This window comes from Papaver somniferum, chromosome 10 (genome assembly GCF_003573695.1).
Source record: "Papaver somniferum cultivar HN1 chromosome 10, ASM357369v1, whole genome shotgun sequence".
Taxonomy (NCBI): domain Eukaryota; kingdom Viridiplantae; phylum Streptophyta; class Magnoliopsida; order Ranunculales; family Papaveraceae; genus Papaver; species Papaver somniferum.
In genome coordinates, this window is record NC_039367.1 from 59,829,109 (window position 1) to 59,840,698 (window position 11,590).

General features: G+C 38.8%; 3 protein-coding genes across 3 annotated transcripts; 2 read left to right on the forward strand and 1 right to left on the reverse strand.

The window, feature by feature from the left end:
* The first annotated feature begins 3,113 nt into the window (after positions 1–3,113).
* Positions 3,114–6,569, forward strand: LOC113317953 (receptor-like protein kinase THESEUS 1). The gene has a single exon (XM_026566063.1). The coding sequence runs from the start codon at positions 3,690–3,692 to the stop codon at positions 6,210–6,212; it is 2,523 nt and encodes an 840-aa protein (XP_026421848.1). The 5' UTR covers positions 3,114–3,689; the 3' UTR covers positions 6,213–6,569.
* Positions 6,570–7,026: 457 nt separating this feature from the next.
* Positions 7,027–7,588, forward strand: LOC113315688 (phytohormone-binding protein-like). The gene is made up of 2 exons (XM_026563948.1): positions 7,027–7,173; positions 7,271–7,588. Exons 1-2 carry the CDS (start codon positions 7,027–7,029, stop codon positions 7,586–7,588), a joined length of 465 nt encoding a protein of 154 aa, XP_026419733.1.
* Positions 7,589–7,976: 388 nt separating this feature from the next.
* LOC113315226 (protein ULTRAPETALA 1-like) lies at positions 7,977–11,302 on the reverse strand. Its single transcript, XM_026563532.1, has 3 exons — positions 10,737–11,302; positions 9,281–9,608; positions 7,977–8,373 (listed from the first exon to the last, which is right to left on the reverse strand). Exons 1-3 carry the CDS (start codon positions 10,954–10,956, stop codon positions 8,199–8,201), a joined length of 723 nt encoding a protein of 240 aa, XP_026419317.1. The 5' UTR covers positions 10,957–11,302; the 3' UTR covers positions 7,977–8,198.
* Positions 11,303–11,590: the final 288 nt, after the last annotated feature.

Consider the following 11,590-nt stretch of genomic DNA (forward strand, 5'->3'; position numbering starts at 1 on the left):
GTACAACGGCAGCATAAGACCCGCCTCGAAGGCTCCAACCGTAGTCAACAGGTGAAACTCATCAAACTGATACTTCGAGATGAGCTCGTAAGTAATATCATCCTCAGGGGCATAGAAACGAACCTCGAAGGCTTGAAGCTCATGCTTTTCCTTGAAAACTTCAAGGTCAATGTGCTTGAACGTGACTTTCTTCTTGCTGACCGAAACGCTGCGTATCACCGGGGAGCTCCATCCTCTTCCGCGGGATCGGACGAACCAACAAAAGCCTCGGAAGCTCTTCTTTTCAAAGAAGGATTCTTAAACGATTCAGCCCGGGACACCACCTTTGGAGTTCTTCCCTTTGAAAGAAAGTACTGGAGGCGGCGGCAGAGGGTGCTGCACAGGCACTACAGAACGAAGAGGAGGAACATCGAAGGCGCCACCACGAGGAGGTGTCTGCGTACACCTAGAGTCATCACGAGGACGAGAAACCGCACGATCGGCAGCGTATCGAGACCCGGAAGGATTTTTCGAGGGATCCCCTTTCCTAGGAGGAGAGGCCTTCGTCCCAGAAGAAGAAACTTTAATACCACGGGGATCCATTTGAGACGATCTAGCGAGATCTCCCCCAGGCGGATATGTATCAGACTCTCTGCGCGGAGGGGATCTCGGTAGACTGGAAGCCGGAGTTTGATAAGGAAGCCGCGGACGGTCAGACATGGCTGCGAAGAGGTACAACAAAACAAGTTAGAAGCAAACACGAGGGCATCACCAAAGATCAAAAAAAAAAAAAAATTACCAGTCCATCTCAACATAGCACAGAAACCCTAAAACTAGCATACATGCTTGAATCCCCTAAAACCCTAAACTTAAAAGTCCAATCAATACAAGTAAAACAATGGCCTCCTTGACTTGAGACGAAGAACAGGGGCAAACTAGCATACATGCATCAAAATATGTTCTTCATCACAAACAAGGGACGACAGCAGCAGAAGTGGGAGGCTCCGATACGATCAACAACAGAAAATTTACAATCAACACTACTTAAAACAACAGAAACAAAGAAAAGAAATCTTACCACCACAAACGAAATCCCGAAAGAAGACAGCAAATCAGAAACAAAGAAGAAACGAGCGTGATAAATGCTAAGACAGAGAATTTAATGGTTGAAGAACAAAGAATGAAGACTGACAAAGAGAATGAAATTAATTTTCAAGGAGAATGAAATTAATTTTTCTCCCCTCCTTAATATACTCGAAAGAAAGAGAAGTTAATGGAGGAATGGGAAACGTGCCCATTAAATGAGCAGTTAATACACGAATAAGAAACATGTCCAAGTATCTAGGAGAAGTTATTAGGAGAGAGGAAGAATATGTAACGACTGTTTTCTTCAATGCTCCCACTAAACACTCAATCCCGAAGAAAAGGGGAAAATTGTGTGTACATATTTCATCATCAAACACGTGTATATAGGAAGATACGTGGAGAGCATGCGGACAAAGTCATTAAAACATGATGACACACACCCATAGCCAAGAAGCCCATCCCGTCGACGTCGGATCCTTGCCCGAACAAATCTAAGGGCAGAAGTTAAGATGTACCGAAAACACGATGTACTGTGGAGCACCAAATAACTCCCGACGAGTTACTTTATCTCATCCCCAAAAGAAGCCAAGATCAACGGTGGAGAGAAGGTGAACTGACATGGACGTAACAGGGGCAGAAGACACTTGTCTGACACGAGCAGCGCCTCAACTACCCGCATTAAACACTCTGAGCAGTGTACGTGTCGATCAGCCCGTGGAACGAACGAGGATGACTCTGCGTGATCAAGCAATGAACGAAGACCTCCGCGTGATGGACACAAAGCACAAGAAGATAAGGTTCCAACAGCCCTCAGAAATGGGTCCCACACTCTAACCCTATAAATACCCCCTCTCCACCAAGAGTGAGGGGATCGGAAAAAATCAGGGAGAGAAGGAGAGAGAAAGATTGTGAGTGTAAGTTTGTCCTTTACAATATACAGACCTATGTAAACTCCAAAGTCACTCGACTATCTTTGTAACCATCAAGTACATAGTGAAACAACAACCCCGTGGATGTAGGCCTTAGTGCTGAACCACGTAAATCGCAGTCTTATTTACATTTCAGCACTTTATATTCGCCTAACGCTCCATGAGTTTTATTTTTATACTTCGTTTTCTTTATCTTCCCCTGCGTAAACGCCCCTCGCGATGTTATTGGATGAGGCTATGATAAACCCGAAGGTTTTAAGCCAAAAAATCAATACAATTGTATTATCCGTGTGAGTCTGTACCTAGAGTGCGAACATTGTTTGTGAACATATTGATGCCTGCGTGATTTATGTGTTCACAGTCTGAACTCTCAAATCCTTCAACTACCTTAAGAGACAATAACTCAATGTAACATAATTACAAGCGGGGCTATATTAGTTGTGTACATTTGCTGTATATTACCAGAAAAGATCACAAAAACATCACGACCACTTGCATGTGCACCGTTTCTAAAATATGTGCCTTCTTAAATCTGACCAAACTCGATGATTAATTATCTACCTCATTTGTTGAGTGCTATTTTAAGTGATAGTCCACATGTTGTGAATTTGATCGATAATGCATCCCGTTCACAAATACTGATACTGCTGATGTAAGGATATATTTGTCGCCTAAATGGGGCAGATTCAGAAGACCGTGCCGTAGATAGAAAGTGGTTAAGAATATTAATTACATCTTAATTTAAAATTTAATTAGTATTTTCCTTTATCTTTTCCACGTAAATCCCCAAACAAATGTTTATTTTTTCTCCATTGGATTCCATTAACCAAAACCAAAAAGTAATCAAACTTTCTGAGGATTCGATCGCTAATTTAGTCCAAGAAAATCCAGTTTAAGAAGTGACACTGATGATGTTATCCCCAAAAAACAGGACGTCCAAAACAAACAGTTAAGAAACGGTATCTACCCACCGTTTGACCCCCACCGTCATTTAATGTCGTTACAAGAAAAACGCGTCGTCGTTGTTGTGGGCCTAGGCGAACAGCATTTGGACCCACCACTGGCTTCATTATATCAATCCAATCTTCTAATATTCTACTAAAAAAACAAGTGAAAAGAGCTCAGTTACAGAGCTTTCATGGCGTTTTCTGTTATCTTAGCTGTTTGAAGATTACAAAAGCACTTTTTATAAGTATTCTGGAGTTTCTTTGGGTTTGCACTTTCTTTTCTTTTTCTTCATGGTGGGGTCTTGTCACTTTGGAAGACAGCCTAATCTAAACAGGCTGGAGATAGCTATTTGAGTTGCCAGAAAAGAAGCTACAACTGACGTTTCTCACACCCAGCATTTGAATCTGGACTGGGGTTTTCTTTATTTTCCAGCTTAAATCATCATTACAGAGGTCAGTTCGTTCACCCCTCCAAAATAGTTATCTTTACCTCATTTTGTTATCATATACAAAAGGAAAGTGTAAGTTTTTTTTCTACATTTAGTTAGTTTGCTTCTCTTTGAACTTTAGTAGTGAAGTGAACTCATTTTATATCTGTTCCATTATGTATACTTCAGATAATAAAAATGGTACGTAGAAATTAAGATTATTGATTTTAACTGGGTTTGGATTCTAGAAGACTTTGATTGTACTAGTTATTGGAGATCTGGGTTTTTTTTTCTGGAAATTTGGGTTCTGGATTTTGAGGATGATGGAGGTGAAACCAGTATGGGTGTCAGTGGTGTTTGTTGTGTTTTTGCTTCATTGCTCAAAAGCTGAATTTGATCCTGTTGATAACTACTTGATTGCATGTGGGTCTTCACAAAATATATCTGTTCAAGGTAGGATTTTTGTTCCCGACTCGAAACAGTCATCATTTGTGTTAAAAACTCAAGGTAATTCAATTACTTCTACTTCTAAATCTAGTGTTCCATCTCCAATATACCAATCTGTTCGGCTTTTCTACGGTCCGTCTTCGTACAGCTTTAAAATCCAGCAGAAGGGACGGCATTGGATCCGTCTCTATTTCAATCCTCGTGCCGATTCTAGCCATGATCTTCAATCCTCAGCAATTACAGTAGTCACGGATGATTATGTGCTTTTGAACAGCTTTAGCTTCAAGAACTACAATGGTTCTGTTCTATTTAAGGAGTATTCAGTCAATGTAACATCTGATTCTTTGACAATTACCTTTATTCCGTCTAATAACTCGGTTGCTTTCGTGAGCGGAATCGAAGTCGTTTCCGTCCCAGACAAGTTGATTCCTGATCAAGCATTGGCTGTAGCCCCTTCACGCCCATTTAATGGTCTCTCAAGTCTTGCTTTTGAAACCGTATATAGGTTAAACATGGGAGGTCCTCTTGTCACCCCTCAGAATGACACCCTCGGTAGAACTTGGGAGAATGATGAAAAGTACCTCCATGTGAATAGCTCTGCTGTGAACTTTTCGGTTAGTCCTGCAACCATTAAATATCCTGCGACTCTCACACCAGAAACTGCACCAAATTGGGTTTATGCAACTGCTGAAACCATGGGTGATGCGAATGTTTCTAATTTGGACTTCAATATGACATGGGTTTTCCCTGTGGATCCAAGCTTTACATATTTTGTGCGGTTACATTTCTGCGATATTGTGAGTCAGTCTATGAATAGCCTTGTGTTCAATCTTTTTGTCAACACTGATATTGCTTTTGGGAGTTTGGATTTGTCATCAATAACTGGTGGAATCGATATACCGTACTACAAGGATTTCGTCTCTAACTCCTCGGATGATGCAGATACTTTAACAGTTAGTGTTGGTCCAGATACTGTGGCCGAAGTCTCTAATGCAATTATAAATGGCCTGGAGATGATGAAGATAAGCAATGATGCTGGTAGTTTGCATGGGTTTTATCCGGTTGGGCACCTTCTTCCTAAATCTTCACAAAAGAAGAAGATGTGGATCATAGTTGGGTCAGTTGTGGGAATTTTTGGTGCTTTGGCAATGATTGTTTTATGTTATTGTTGCATAGTATCTCGCAGATCAAAAACTCCTCACCAGGGTCATCCATGGTTAACACTGCCCCTGTATGGCAATTCACAAACCATGACTAAAGGCTCCACGGTATCTCATAAGAGTGGAACTGCTAGCTGCATTTCTTTGGCCTCGTCAAATCTCGGTCGTTTCTTCATGTTTCAGGAAATTATTGAAGCAACAAATAAGTTCGATGAAAATTTGCTTCTGGGGGTTGGAGGATTCGGCAGGGTTTACAAGGGTACACTAGAAGATGGTTCGTACGTTGCAGTAAAAAGAGGTAACCCACGATCTGAGCAAGGTATAGCTGAGTTTCGAACTGAGATCGAGATGTTATCTAAACTCCGCCATAGACATCTTGTCTCTCTTATTGGCTACTGTGATGAGCGGTCGGAAATGATCCTTGTGTATGAGTACATGGCAAATGGGCCACTCAGAAGCCATCTTTATGGGACTGATCTTCCATCTCTTTCATGGAAGCAGAGGCTTGAGGTTTGTATCGGAGCTGCAAGAGGACTTCATTATCTTCACACTGGAGCAACTCAGAGCATCATTCATCGAGATGTGAAAACTACCAACATTCTCCTGGACGAGAATTTAGTAGCAAAAGTTGCAGATTTTGGTCTATCAAAGACTGGTCCAGCTCTGGATCAAACCCATGTCAGCACAGCAGTTAAGGGTAGTTTTGGTTACCTTGACCCTGAGTACTTCAGGAGACAACAGTTGACAGAGAAATCAGATGTTTACTCATTTGGAGTTGTTTTGATGGAAGTTCTGTGTACGAGACCGGCATTGAATCCCGTTCTTCCAAGGGAGCAGGTTAATATTGCTGAATGGGCAATGCTTTGGCAGAAGAAAGGAATGTTGGATCAGATTATGGATCCCAAATTGACAGGGAAAGTAAATCCGGCATCTCTCAAGAAATTTGGAGAAACAGCCGAGAATTGTTTGGCGGAATACGGTGTGGATCGGCCGACAATGGGAGACGTTTTATGGAATCTTGAATACGCTCTACAGCTTGAGGAAACCTCATCTGCACTCTCAGAACCAGACGATAACAGCACAAACCATATCTTAGGAATTCAATTACAACCCATTGCACCATTCGACAACAGTGTAAGCATGATTGATGGGGTGACTTCAGGAACAGATGATGATGCTGAAGATGTCGCCACCAGTGCAGTGTTTTCACAGTTGGTCAACCCACGTGGGAGATAGGAAAGAAACAAACTCTCACAGGTAACCCAAAAGTTGATAAAAATTCAAACAAATATATTCAGCAGGCATTTGCTGAAGAATGACTCTTGAGAAAAATATTTCTCATTCGGCCATTTTAATCTCGAATTGTTTTCTACCGATAATTATGTTTCGGTTTGTAATATAAGTCCATTGATTGAGGTGGAGAAATGAAACTCAACAGCTGTGGATTGTTTTAGTCATGATGTGAGCTAAGACAGGTTAAATGTTTGTCGTGTGATCTTTCTCCATTTCCTAGATATGTAATGTTTTAGTTATATGTTGTTTTGTTCACAAAATGATACAAGAAAAAATGAAGTAAACAGCTTACTGCTCATATATTCAATTTTTTAAGAAAAAACTTGGATAAATTTAACTTTTGATCACTTTCTAGGCTTGCTGCGTCTGAGATTCTAATTCCTCTGGTTCCAGCTCAATGAAGAACACTGTACAGGGTGCTGTGGCGCCATTACCATCTTGACAAATTATTCATCTTTTTATTATTATTTGGACATACGTGTCTGGAATGATATTGCAGCTGAAATGCTACACCAAGAAAAGTGGTCCTAAAACAAAAATTCTTATACCAGATGCCAAATATCACTCGAGTCTACGCTTTGTAGTGTCGGAAAACACCAAGAAAAGGTATCTTGATGCAGTTATGAATAAGATCTTATAAGATGCTTTAAGCCTTTAATGAATTCTTTTAAGATTCTTTATTGTACTTTTTATAAAATGATGATCCTATACATGGTGAATGAACAAAACTTTTCTACTCTAAAAAGTGGAGAGAATCATGAGAAAAGAAACTACGGCTCAAACTTGGGTTGAAGTTGATATAGGAATTCTGTGGGAAGCTTTGGCCAAGGATTTATGGCTTATCTTGCCTAAAGTAATCCCAAATTTAGTGAAGTACAGTTGCTGGAAGGGAACGGTGGACTTGGTACCCTCATGCTCATCCATTTTGGCTCAGGTTAAGTTTTCTTGCTTTCAATTTCATAGACTAACGTAAAAACAACCGAAAATACTTGTTAAACCAGGGACTAATTCTTGTCTATTGTAAAACAGAGGTGACAAATGCTGCATTCCAAAAGGAAAAGATTGTGGAACTTGATGAGAATGAGTACAGATTTGGTCTAGAAGTGATACAAGGTGGTCACCTGAACCATGGTTTCACTTATTACGCGACTACTTTTAAATTATCAACTGAAATTGGGGTCAAAAAGCAGACTCTAGTCGACATTACGATCACATACGACACTGAGAGAGAGGAGATAGACATGCCATTGCAAACAGCAAAATCAGCATCAACTTTCATGAAGGCTCTCGAAACCTATCTACTTACAGTTTCCATCTAATGTTGAAATTTTCTACTTAGACTGAATTATTTTGCTGATTTTCTTCAACACCTTCTACAACAACAATCAGTTTCAAGACGGAGTTTCCGAATGCAGATTAAATGGTTGGATCTCTCATGATTCTAATACTGATGCTAAATGCAGGATACATTCTAATTTTTCTTATCCAGAACAGTTTGAACTCAGTTGAGCAACATCTATTGTAACTTTCTAATTAGCTTGGATGTGGAAAGTCATGTAACAGATCCGATTTGGGGTTATCATTGATATAAGTCGGGGTTTTCCTGAAAATAACGCAAAATAAACAGCCCCATCATGGATCTGCTACTATAACTTCCAAAGACTTACATTTTTGAGTAATTTACAAGAAATTTTTCAGAGAAACACGTCAGAAGAAAATAAATATAATTTACTCCATTTAAAGATTAAAATCAGCTATAATGAGGACAGCAAAAACTGTAACTCTGACTGAATACATCAGTTGATGTTAGGATATGACAGTACTTAAAGCTCTGTGCAAAAGAAAAGGCCAACGCCAAAGCAACCATACCCACCCAAAAGACAGACAAGGAAATAGTACCTTGTCCAGGAAATAGTTTACTCTGAAGATTTAAGGTTTAGCATTCCTTGTGTAATCAGTGCAAGTCTGGCAGTTGCAGTCTGAAAACCGGCACAAATCACACCCAAAGCAAACACAGGTAGTGCAGCCACTGCATGTTTGAGAACGAGAACAGCCTCTGTACACTCTACGACTTGCTCGCTCTTCGTCATCCTCACAAGATAAGCTGAAGAATAGAAACAGAAAGAATCGCCACTTTATTCAGAATTGAGTTTAAATGGTATGGAGTTATAATGTTATTGATTGTCTATATGATGGGCTATATGTTGTCAAAAGCATTTGTCAATTTTACAAAAAGGAGAAAGAAACCTTTTACTTGGCTAAAAAATAATAAATATAGGACTGCAAATATATCAGGAGGAGGAGCTATGATTAGCTTCGCAGATCTGAATGATAACCATCCCATTAATATCAAATTAGAAAGGTTTACTTTATAAATGACATAACCGGATATAAAAATGATTTCAACTCCCAATTCTCGAAATATATGGAAATTAAATCTCAAAACATTTGACATAGCACCAGTAGATCCACTCAGTAAAACCTATTGGGTAATTTGTCTAAAACAAATAAAAGCAAGTTGAAGAGAACCCAGTAACCAATTCCTTCACCAAGTATAATTAATTAATTTGGAAACGGTAATATGTTTCATCTAAGCATCCATCAAACTCTTCAGATGACCAAGCAGGCATTTCTAGTCTTGTGTAAAGGAGTATTATGTTTCAAGGCTTGCACTCAAAGGAAGAATTACACCAAAAACAACTTGCATTTAGGTAAATATTGAGCAGAACCTAGATGGTAAATTGTGAGAACAAATGAAGGGAAGTAAATTGAAGCATGTCCGGGCAAGCAAGATAATAAGTGTATGGCAATTTTATGCAGAGAAGTAATAGATGTTGCGCCTATTACATAAAAGTTAATCCTATCCATGTTTGAATCTACCACTGACAAAGCAAACTTCCACATTGACAAGGACATAAATCCTTAACGTTTCTTAAACGAAAACCTCCACATTACAAAGTTTCAGGATGATATAACTCATTATGATTTGACAAGGTCATGAAAGAACTTACTTGTCGAATGGAAGGTCTGAACATTTCCAGTTAGCGTCAACCGATGCATCATGGTGAACTCGACACTCTTCCTTGGAAGTTAGATGGAACCTACGCGACTTGTTACACTCAGTACAGCTAACAAACTCATCCCGATGGCAAGGCCGCCCCTTTTTGGATCTTAGGGAGGACTTATTAGTCTCTTTTAGTGCCTGTTCATAGTATTTAAGCAGCACAGTCTTGAACAGAGGAACTTTTGATCCCTTCTTAATGACCCAAACATTACTCTTCCATTTCCTGGCAGTCTCTCGTCCAGAATGCTTTTCAAAAGCCGCAGGCGTCAATTTATCTAGTAGCACAGTAAACATCCATCCATTATAAATATGCCAAAAAAAAAATACATCCATCAAAGGGGACAAACTAATTAAACAATGAGTGGAATTCTCAAATCATATACAAATGGAACAAGAGCAGAAGAAGGAGAAAGTAATGATAAATGCTGATGCAGCATACATGGCAATTAAAGTGTTCATAAACTCAAATTTTCATGAAATTCAAATGAGGTTGCCAAATGTGATCAAGTTTCTATGTAAGATTTTGAGAAAAATTAGATACCTATGGGCATCATAAAATACCTATAATCATGTCCTTAACATCAGTTACAAAGTATTATCCAAACACTCTATCCAAAGCCCTTTAATCATCGAGAAAGTCATGTAAAGAACAGAGAAATCACAAGTCCAGCACAAATAAGTGACAATCATACAGACCATAGACAAATTTCTGCCAGTCGCATTGAGCTTATATTCCATGTGTATAATGGTTATAAAAACACCTTGACCACCAACTTATATGAATACCTCTTAAACTTGAGTAACATCTCCAAGTGATGACTTGAAAAAACAAAAACCTTCACTAGAAATGAACTCAAGTTTTCTGAGTTCTTGCCATGTTATACGCCTCGCCAGGTTTGGCAACTAGGATATAAACTATTCCACATCATTCTAGAAAATGGCTAGAGTAACCAACATGATTTTTCTTGTCTTCACTGCCCTAAATATCCAACCACTAGTCCCTCCCTCCAAAGCAAGAAAAGAAAAGAAGGTATCTTTGTGTCTGCATGGTTTAAAGAAACACACAACTTTACACACATAATGCAACACTAAGCACTAAAACTTGATTGTTTGTTACATAAAATCAAGCTCACCACTTGGACAAATCCACATACATTACATGGATAAACAAATAAGAAAACACTAATCTTCTCTAAAGACAAACCCAGTGAATGTGAAGATCAAATTCTGACCTATGTCTGACTTTGGTACCACACTAGCTAAGTACTAATAATGCACATCAAATAGGTCATGCATTTTTAGAAGAAAAACATAGAAAACCCATAACCCAAAACAAGAATATTTGTACAGAGAAAAAATGAAAAAAAGTAATAATAATAGTATAAAGATCTATAAAAACTGACCCTCCTGACAACCAGAGGTGCATTCACAACTGATTTCGAGATCACCATTAATAAAAACCCTAAGTCTTCCAACAGCATCACCATATCTATGACTAGTACAACCACATGTTACTTCTATATAATCTAATCCTCTCTTCGACCCACTTATCTCATTCAACTCTTCAACACTAAACATTGATGAAGCAGCAGAAACACACTCTTTCTCTACACTATCACCCATCTTCTTTAGTTTTCTCTCTTATGGATTTTATCAAAATGAGATTTATATATAAGAAGAAAAAAGACGGACAAAAAAATCTAACTCCTTTAATAACTCAACACAAACAAAATCTAAGAAATGGTTTTAATAGATGAATAAAAATGGTTTTTTTTTCCTCTTCATTTCATAGCTGCAAAACGTCTGTCTTTCTTCATAAATGCGAACCCATCAGAGAAGAAGAAGAAAAAATCTCAAAATACACGCATCTCCTCCGAGGGATCTGGTAAGAGAGAGAGAGGAGGAGGAGGGGAGATTGGAAAACGTGGATGTGAGATAAATATAGATGATGATACAAAAGAGAAAAAGAAAAGGAAGGGGTAAAATCGGTATAATAGGAGCAAAAGGCTAGTTGGAGAGTTGGGATTATTTAGCTGGATATTTTTCATAGAGTCAGACAGAGAGAGATGCTTGCATGACAGAGGGAGTGAGTGACATTGTAGTGAAAGAAGTCTGACGAGGTTTGTTTGTTTTTGATAAGTTAACCGTACTTGTACCCTTTAGTAATTTTGAATCAAATATCACCTTAATTGATTGAGGTATTTGTTGTTTAAAAATCGGTTTTTTGATATATCCTTTTCTACACAGTTCACTCATG

Coding starts and splice junctions, on each gene's coding strand:
- LOC113317953 (XM_026566063.1), top strand. CDS start 3,690: ATGATGGAGGTGAAACCAGTATGGGTGTCAGTGGTGTTTGTTGTGTTT.
- LOC113315226 (XM_026563532.1), bottom strand. CDS start 10,956: ATGGGTGATAGTGTAGAGAAAGAGTGTGTTTCTGCTGCTTCATCAATG. Junction 9,609..10,736: donor CACCTCTGGTTGTCAGGAGG/GTCAGTTTTTAT, acceptor CTGTGCTACTAG/ATAAATTGACGCCTGCGGCT. Junction 8,374..9,280: donor TCAGACCTTCCATTCGACAA/GTAAGTTCTTTC, acceptor TCTATTCTTCAG/CTTATCTTGTGAGGATGACG.
- LOC113315688 (XM_026563948.1), top strand. CDS start 7,027: ATGAGAAAAGAAACTACGGCTCAAACTTGGGTTGAAGTTGATATAGGA. Junction 7,174..7,270: donor GGAAGGGAACGGTGGACTTG/GTACCCTCATGC, acceptor TTGTTAAACCAG/GGACTAATTCTTGTCTATTG.